General features: G+C 31.5%; 1 protein-coding gene across 1 annotated transcript; it reads right to left on the bottom strand.

The window, feature by feature from the left end:
- Nucleotides 1–905: 905 nt before the first annotated feature.
- Nucleotides 906–2,914, bottom strand: LOC134727415 (tissue inhibitor of metalloproteinase-like). Its single transcript, XM_063591796.1, has 4 exons — nucleotides 2,781–2,914; nucleotides 1,773–1,855; nucleotides 1,270–1,372; nucleotides 906–931 (listed from the first exon to the last, which is right to left on the bottom strand). The coding sequence occupies exons 1-4, from the start codon at nucleotides 2,902–2,904 to the stop codon at nucleotides 906–908; spliced, it is 336 nt and encodes a 111-aa protein (XP_063447866.1). The 5' UTR covers nucleotides 2,905–2,914.
- Between the last annotated feature and the right edge of the window lie 6,518 nt (nucleotides 2,915–9,432).

Below are 9,432 nucleotides of genomic sequence, written 5' to 3'. Positions count from 1 at the left end.
AAAACGTATGCAAAAAGTAAAATCGCAAAAAAACGGAACTCCGAGAAAAATTCAAAAAGGAAGGTGCCTAATTATATGGCAAAATCAAAAGCCCAAACGCATCAAACTAACTTGGTAGCGGCATTTTCTCATCTAGAAAATAGTGAATTAACCTGACCTGGTTTTATAACTAGCAAAACCTGTCACTTTTATATAACTCGTATCAAATTCCATTATAATGACAACGATATGTGAACAAACTAAATAGACATAATAAGCAAAAATGTCAAAAAAGGAGCAACACAGTCAACATTGTGTTATAATATTAATCTCTATAAAACAAACAAATAAGCACAATCAGGCATATAGACAAAACACATAAGTAAAAATTAAAGCCAAGAATACAAAATATACCATAGTACAATAACACTATGATGGGATGTATAAGTACAGAGCCACGGCCTATGTATCAAGGAAACACAATATGGCATATAGACAAAGCACACTAGCAAAAACGAAAGACAAGTTTTTGCAATAACATATTTACACAATGCCAGCATGTATAAGTGCAGAGCCACGTCATATGTATCAAAGAAACTCAAAAAGTATCATAATAGCAATCTTATCTGTTGAATTTGCGATATTATTTTACAAGATCTTGAGTTTATGATTGCAGCATAAACAAACAAATTAACACAGACAAAAACAACCAAAAAAAAAACCCAACAAAAAACAACTAATCATTGTATAAAATTCTTTTGATAGTTAAACTAGATTTAGGTCAAAATATAGATAACGTTTTAAAAACTATACAGAAGGATAAATTATCTACAATTATCATAGAACTTGATAGAGAAGTAAACGTTGGGTATAACAACCTCCATTGTATAGCTTTATGTTTTCATTGCATGCTTAATTGTTTTGTTTTAAAGATTACATTCAAGTCTTAGTCCTGTTTCATATTATCATATAATATTATGATGCTCTCAATAAAAGGCAGGCCATGATAAATTTCTTATTCCATATTATTTCGTCTGAAATCCGTTTTGGAATATATTTACTAGTTAGTTTAATTTTTTTCAGTCCTGTCATATATTTTCTGATAATATATTTTCACGTTTATTGATACACACTAGTTGAATTTGTATAAAAATCTGATAAGGGCATTATCATTTCATTCTCATGCACTGTTCTCGTTACTAATATGACAGACATTGTTATTTGCAGCTACGCATTGGCAAGTAAATGACTTATTTATCCTGAAATAATATGCAATTTGAAAACATTTACCCATAAGGAACTCCATTTTTCCAATAGTATATGACACACCACATGCTGCTCCAGTTGAGGGTGTGTTAAATTCAAACGTGGAGCCAACAGCACCGACATTTCCCTAAAACATAAGGTCAATATTTCACTTTCTACAAAATTAAATATAAAAACAAGGAAATACAGACGCTACTGCCTTAACGTCAGCAAAAATTGTATATAAATCGCCTGTACAGACAACGATATTCGCATAGATTGGAAAAATGTGTAACTGCAAACTAAAAATAAAAGAATTAAGAGGTTTTTTCATGATAATTGCAAAATGGTGGACTTACAATGTACTAAATAGGTGAGCTTGTCCTTCCAAACGTCATAAGGTTGAAAATTATGGATAATTTATTCATTTTATATGCAAATGAAGTTGATTCTCTTGAACTAATTATCTGTTTTGAGATGTATTTTTCATTTTTGAAACTCTCTGATATGTTAAAACAATAAACAACCACCTATAGCTAGATACTTACTTTTATTCTGTTTACGACTCGCGCTGTATATTTAATATTCTGCTGACCTGTTGGTGTCTTTGACAAAATTACTCCAACTAAGGCTATTAAATAGAATTTTAAGTCAACGATAAATGTATAAACTTATGTTCAATAAAAATTGATGTGAAGTAAACGTTATTGAGACAACATGCTAACGTCCAAAGGGAAATACAGCTAATAAGGGCGAACATCAGCTCGCTTAACTCAAATCTTAAAATTTGTATCACGACTGAAATTTTTCTGTTTATTTTTTTCTACAAAAAAACTTGTTCATGAACGTCATTGCTCAAGATCGTGTTAGCCTGGGTTGTGTTTACCATTACTGTTTGAAATCTATTTTGAACTTGATGTGCCGATAACGAATTTTGCCGGCATACATCATATAAGCGGGTGTCTTAAAACCGGTTGATGTTTTGGTATTGATTTTATTTTGTTACTTGTAGTTGATTTTAAGCTAAGTACCAGTCCGAAGAGTCATGCCAAGTCAGAGTTTTTTAATAGCTGCATAATAGTTTACTCTCTCCAGTGTCCAAAAGAACTGAATATGTACAGCCTTCAACAAGGTGAAAATAGATATAGGAAGATGTGGTGTGAGTGCCAATGAGACAACTCTCCATCCAAATAACAATTTAAAAATTAAACCATTATAGGTTAAAGTACGGCCTTCAACACGGAGCCTTGGCTCACACCGAACAACAAGCTATAAAGGGCCCCAAAATTACTAGTGTAAAACCATTCAAACGTGAAAACCAACGGTCTAATCTATAAGTACATATTGTAGAGCTAACAGCGTAATAATTCAAATTTAAAAAACTACACCAGTTTTTACCCTTGAACATATTCACAATTATAATTTTTTTGATGATAGGTGACTTTTGAAAAAGCACTACCATACTATTTAGATACATGTACTGTTTAAATTGCGAATGAAACTTCTATATGTTGTCTTATAAATGTCAAATCCAAAAATTCTAAGTGTATACTTACCAAAAGAATTTTGACAGAAAACGGTTTGTGGATGCGTAGGAAAGCAGGAACACGCAGAAACATCTGACGGAAACCATGACAACAGGGTAACAAAAACAAGTACAAGACCAATCTTACACCCCATCCTTAGATATGTATAGACAGCTTCTTGTATCAAATAAATATACAGTGGAAATGCTGAAATATGTGTTTTATACTAAATTAAGTTTGTTTTACAGATGCATACACATTCCATAAACGATTAGGTCTATTTGCATATTTAAAGTAAATTATTGAATACTATATTACTATTTAATTGTGTGAAATAACCAGTTACATGCTACTTCCGCGTATAAATCTTATCAAAAAGGCTTTATAATTGCATTTTATTTGCAAGAATGCTTTTATCATTCAACATATGTTGAATAAAAGTATATGTATATAACAAATTATGAATATTAAACTATAAATACGTACCATTTTGTTTCCTCTCTTAGTCCAAAAGGATGTAGAATGAGGACTCGTTGGCCTTCATGTACAAAAAATGTGATATAGGGAAAACGTCAATGAACGAGAAATCAACGACAACGAAACCCAATAACGTTTAGGATTTTAACACGGCATTCTTCACAATAATTTTACATGTGTTTGTTTAAAAAAAAGACAGTTTCAGTGCATACCACATAAGTTTAACCTTGAAATATGACGTCATCAGTTAAACATTGAACCGCAAACGTTTTTTTCAGACAATTAAGAAATGAGTAAAATTGATGTTTCAACAGTTATTTTACAATACATGCCTATTTGAAAAAAACAAGAATAAAACAGAACAATCTAGTTTTGCGTTTTTAAAGTTGGTCAGTATATATTGTAAGTTTCGTTGTATTGATGAACACTTATTGTTCTTCTTCTTGTCTATAATGTTTAGTTTTATTTGTCATTGCATAAGAAAATTCTTCCATGACACGTCGTGTGACGTCTTAAAATTCATTTGTTTAGGCAAACATGATTTGTTTATTAGTTTTCATAGAGGTCAAACTCGTTTTCGTTCTCTGCAAGTACTCGTAAAATGTGATGTCTTTCGTCATACTGTTAGATGTGTTATAGTGGTTCGAGTTGATGTGATGGGTTTTCTTGTTTAAACTTGTTTAAACTTGTGCATACTGTGTTGTTTTTATATCATCATCTTAGGTAAGTGGAAGGCTACGAGCTCAGAAACATGTATTACTACGCCACATTATGTGTGTGCTTTTCCCAAGTCACGAGCCTGCAATTCAGTGGTTGTCGTTGATAAATATCTGTTTTTTTTGTTTATTGTTATTTTCCTCTTGATTACGCTGCTGATTTATTCGTTAGAGTTGTTTCATATGCAGTCATATAAGGATCTTTCATAGCTTCATGACTTAATATATATAGCTATGAGTAGGGCTTTGCTATTAAACAATACTTTAAGGTCTGACTACAATGTTTCACTAAAAAGTTTTTTTAATTGATCGTAATTTAATTTACCGGGGACACAGAGATCTTATTTATTTACAACCAAAAATATCGAGGTAAACAATCATTACTGATTAAATGGGATTGGTTATTTCACAACACTAATCATACATATAGAACTTTTGTTATCCAGTAACTGGATATTACATTATTGTCCTTCTTGTTGATATAGAAACATTAACAATTCAGACTATATGTATCTGAAACGTTCCAAACAGTAAATGTATACACGTTTTATCAAAACAGAAAGGTTTGTTTGCTTTTTGGTTTTTTATCTCATTTAAGGAAAAGTGAAATATACCAGAGAGACATTCAAACTCATAAGTCGAAAATAAACTAAAGTCATAGCTAAAGGAAGAAATGGCCAACAGAAAAACAATGGAACCCTATACACAACCTAAGGATCTAAAGCAAGGTATACCCCACAACACACTGGGGTAATATCAGTTACTCAGTTGCTCTCGATGAGCAGATCCTGCTCCACTTGTGGCATCCGTCGTTGTGCTCATGTTAGTACACACCCGGTTATAAATCTGATTCGCTAGGGCAACCTTAATCTATAAAGGTCAACCAAATCGTGATGATGTCAGTAAAATTTACGAAGTAGTGATTTCACAACTCGGAAATTTAGTTTAATAGATTCCTTGTGAGCAGCAAACCTCTATCACGAACATTTTTATAGGATATAAGCCCTGTAACATCGTATCAATTAGGAGATATATACACCGTATGCAAGCGCTATACTAGATTGTTGCTTCATAGAAACTGAGTGAAATAATCTCTTTTTCGTAAAGTACTGTTTTCAACCGACCATTATTGTCAATTTCTAGATTTAAGTCAAGATATGAGGCACACTAAACTGTAGCTGTTGTATCCTGTATCTCAAGTTCGGTGGGAATGGTGCGTAAATTCTTATACGACGTGCTTATTTCGCTTCGACGTTTCATTCAACGACAAATGAATTGCAGTTTGTAATTTATAGATTAAAATTGCCTCATTGGCAATCACACAACCTCTCCTTATGTTTTACTTTAGAAAATCGAGCCAGTTTCAATAAGTGTGATCGTTTCATGATAAAGCATTGTTCACATATGTTTTTATTGATTTTCGAGCAAGGCTATTGACAGAAAAAAGTAAAATCACAAAAAACAATGAACTCCAAGGAACAATTTAAAATGAAAAGTCCCTAATCGAATAGCAACATCAAAAGCTCATAAACATCAAACGAATGGACAAAAACTCAAGATAGATTTAAAAACAACACTTTTTTTACTCTGCAAAATATTCATGATTTTTTTTAAACGGAACACCACGAATTACATCAATTAACAGATAGCAATTGTAATGAAATGTTAAAACATTTTTTACATCCAAACGATTCTAACCGAACAAAAACCTTTACAGGTAACTCTTCATTTGTTTTTTTACAAAAGTTGAACAGTTAATATTGTTTTGCAAAAATATATTGCATTCATTATATGGACTTTTTGCAAATGCAATCCAACGATTACAGCGTGTCCAAAACACTGCCGCAAAATTGAAAACAAGAAAGAAGAAAAACGAACACGTTAGTCCAATTATAAAATCTCTGCATTGGCTGCCAAGAACATTTCGATGCAAATACAAAGATTTGTTTTGCTCTGAAACAGGAAGCACCCGTGTACCTTCAAGAACTAGTAAACATTTACAAGCCAACTAGAACTCTTCGGTCAGACAACAACATGCTTCTATTCAAACCAATAGTAAGAATAAAAACATACAGAGAGAGACGGTTTGATAGAGCGGCCGCCGTTTTATGGAATGACTTGCCGAAAGAACTGCGAAACACTGAATCCGTGAATACTTTCAAGAAAAACATGTAAACTTATTTATTCAGACAGGCTTGTCCACATATAGCTAATAGTCCAATTTTTAAATTGAAGCACTTCTGTTGATTTTCTTTTAATATTTTTCTTTCAAAATTTGTTTATATTTTTTATATTATTTTTGATAAATAATTTTTAATTTGGATGACAGTTGGCACCTGTTAAAACGTTTAAACCCGATGCATATGTTTGTATCTGTCCTAAGTCATCATGATCTTGTTGATCAGTGGTTTTTGTTTGTTGTTGTGGTGGATAAGTGTTTATCGTTTCCTTTTTTATATAGATAAGACCGTTTTAGGCTATTGGTTTCATCGTTTGAATCGTTTCATATTATGTCTCGTGATTACCTTTCATAGATGTCTATGGTATGTGCTTTGCTCTAAAAACAATTCTTGAAAATCTAACTACAATGGTTCGCATAAACGTTTCCTCAAACTAGCAATGCATTTATATTGATCGTAGATTTATTTACAGGGAATACAGAATGCTGAATTATCTTTAAATAGGACAAATATCGAGACAAACAATTAGTTATGCTTAATAAGAGTGGTTATTTCACAACATTAACTATACATATATAATTTTGTCCCTCCAGTATTGGAAAATGAGTTATTGTCTTGTTAATGGAAAAACACTAACAATTCCGACTTTAGCTCTTTGAAACATTTTAAATAGTTAGTGTTCTCCTTTGAATTGTTTAACGTTTGTAATTTCGAGTCCTTTTATATCTGGCTATGCGGTATGGGCTTTTCCCATTGTTGAAGGCCTTGGGATGACCTATATATAGTTGTGAATTTCTGTGTCATTTGGTCACTTGTGTGAAGAGTTGTCTCATTGGCAACCATATAAAATCTCCTTTTTATAAGAATATATTTTTAGTTAATACTGTATGGTATGCTTGCTTATTTGATATCTCATTTAAATAGAGGCGAAAAAACCCTAGAGGAACATTCACACTCAAAACTAACAACGCCAAAAAGGAAATGACCAACAGAATAACAAAAGTACTAAATACACAGCATAGAAATCTAAATTGATCAACACAAATCCCAGTAAATACTGGAGGTAACCTCATTTGCTCTGGAAGGGTAGGCAAATCCTGCTCCACATGGGTCTCGTGTTCTTACACACCCGGTTATTATTCTCAATCAGAATTTACACTCCGGAAAAGGGGACGGGACGGGATTGTAGTTACGACATTTCCGTTATTATATGTGAAACATATATTCTATAACGGTAAACTAACTCATGATGACGTCCGTAAAACTTACGAAAGGATGATTTCGCCTTGGAACTCTTGGTAACTTGATTTAATAGTTTCCTTGTTGGCAGCAACCCTCTAGTAAAAAAATAATAAAAAGTAAATACAAGTCCTGGGATATCTTATCAACTAGGAAATATATGCACCGTATGCAGGCGCTGCTGGCGTGTTGCTACATATGAATGAAATGTTCACAATTAAGAAGATGAAATCATCTCCTTTTTCGCAAAGATTTGTTTTCAACCTACCTTCATTGTCAATTTCTAGATGTAAGTTGTGGATATATGAGACAGACATAACAATATCTGTTGTAAATTTTATAAATTCGATGGGATGAATGCGTTCAACATATTAACCAAATTTTGTATTATTTTTTTTATTTTTTACACACTACAAAAATCTAAAAGTCTGAAAAGACCAGTTTTTGTCTTAATTTGAATGAACGTTTCACTCAACATTATTTAAAGTATGACTGTTGTCTTAATTTTTCTTGAAAAGTTCTCATTTATATTAAATTTGTATGAACATATAAACGACAATCTGAATACGGTATTTATATTTCTTGACATTTGAATACTGTCTTGAAATTTCTAGATTTATTCATGACATTTTTTCTCTCAGTTTGGCTTGACATATTCTGAACATTTTGAATTGTGTCTTTAATTAACTTGACAGTTCTGAGCTATATAAATCATGACCAATATTCATGATATAACTTTATTGGTTATATAATATACTGTTGTTTCAAGTTACACTTCTTACAACAAAAATTAAAGTTGGGCATGTAAAATAATTGAAAATGTGGGTACATATAACAAATTTTACAAATGCAAATATGGCTATGAAATCTAAACTATGAAATAATTTAAATGTGGGTTTTGATTCCTAAATCTTATAAATTATATGATTGAAACCAATTATACTGTAGACATATTTCATTAAACATTCATAATATTCAATGTTCATATGGTCAATACTTATTGTACCAAAATGTGGTTCATAAATAGCAAATCATGATGATATACAAATCATTCATTTTAAAGAAAAATGTGTGTAATGTCACATGTTGGAATACACATGGACAGGATGTTCCCTATACAAATAAGGTATTCCTCACTCCAGAGTACACCCAACTGTCGAATAGAAATTACTGGTTTACCTATAATCAGCCATAAAACTTATCAGTTGGCGGACCATGCCACTACAATTTAGAAAGTTTGTTGAAAGATAAAAATGAAAATCATCATTTTAATGAAAAATTTAATTAAAATGGAATTTCTTCATCAAAATTATGAAGTTAATTATTTTAACATAAAAAAAAAATTAGATAATTCCCAAAGATTAAAAAAAAATTATTATCTAATCCAGGAATAATAAGTCTGTTCACATTTCCGGCAAAATTTATACTGTTGTGATAGTGTCAAGACCTTTTTAAGACTGTCAAGAATGTGTCGATACATAAATTATTCAGACATTATTTAGAATGCCAAGAATATTCAAGACATATTCAGGCCTTATTAAGAATGCCAAGAATATGTCAAGACAGATCGAGACAAATGTATGACAATCCTCATACTTTCAGGACCTGTCAAGAAAAATCAAGAATCTTATTTGACAAATTAATACTATGTCAAGAACTTTCTAAAATTATTCTTGCAAATTAAGAATGTCGAGTAAAAATTCATGCGAATTCAGACAAAAACTGTCTTTTCAGACTTTTTGACTTTCTATATAGCGCAAAATAAACATAAGGGATTCTGCTTCATCTTATTAAAAATTTCATCATATTTATATTCATATTTTCAATATAACACAATCGATATGCCGTTTTTGATATCTGCTGGATATATCGTAAAAATAGCAAAAGAAACGACGTGTATTGATAGAGTCTGCTAGAAACGTATATTGCTAATTCTAATGCAACAACGTTTGTAACGTTCATTTTGATTGGATAACGTCACTTTCTTACATGGCATCAATTGACAATTGATGCTATGGGACCTACGCGCAAGCGCAGACGGCATATGACAGATTTTAAATACATGTTTTA

Source organism: Mytilus trossulus, chromosome 8 (assembly GCF_036588685.1).
Source record: "Mytilus trossulus isolate FHL-02 chromosome 8, PNRI_Mtr1.1.1.hap1, whole genome shotgun sequence".
Lineage (NCBI taxonomy): Eukaryota > Metazoa > Mollusca > Bivalvia > Mytilida > Mytilidae > Mytilus > Mytilus trossulus.
The sequence above is the reverse complement of the archived record's forward strand: the minus strand, read 5'-3'. Positions and strand labels throughout refer to the sequence as shown.

Excerpts from the sequence above, each read along its gene's own strand:
- LOC134727415 (XM_063591796.1), bottom strand. The coding sequence starts at position 2,904 with ATGGGGTGTAAGATTGGTCTTGTACTTGTTTTTGTTACCCTGTTGTCA. Across the intron at positions 1,373-1,772 it reads GAGTCGTAAACAGAATAAAA|GGAAATGTCGGTGCTGTTGG; the intron begins GTAAGTATCTAG and ends CTTATGTTTTAG. Across the intron at positions 932-1,269 it reads AAAAATGGAGTTCCTTATGG|GACTAAGACTTGAATGTAAT; the intron begins GTAAATGTTTTC and ends AATATGAAACAG.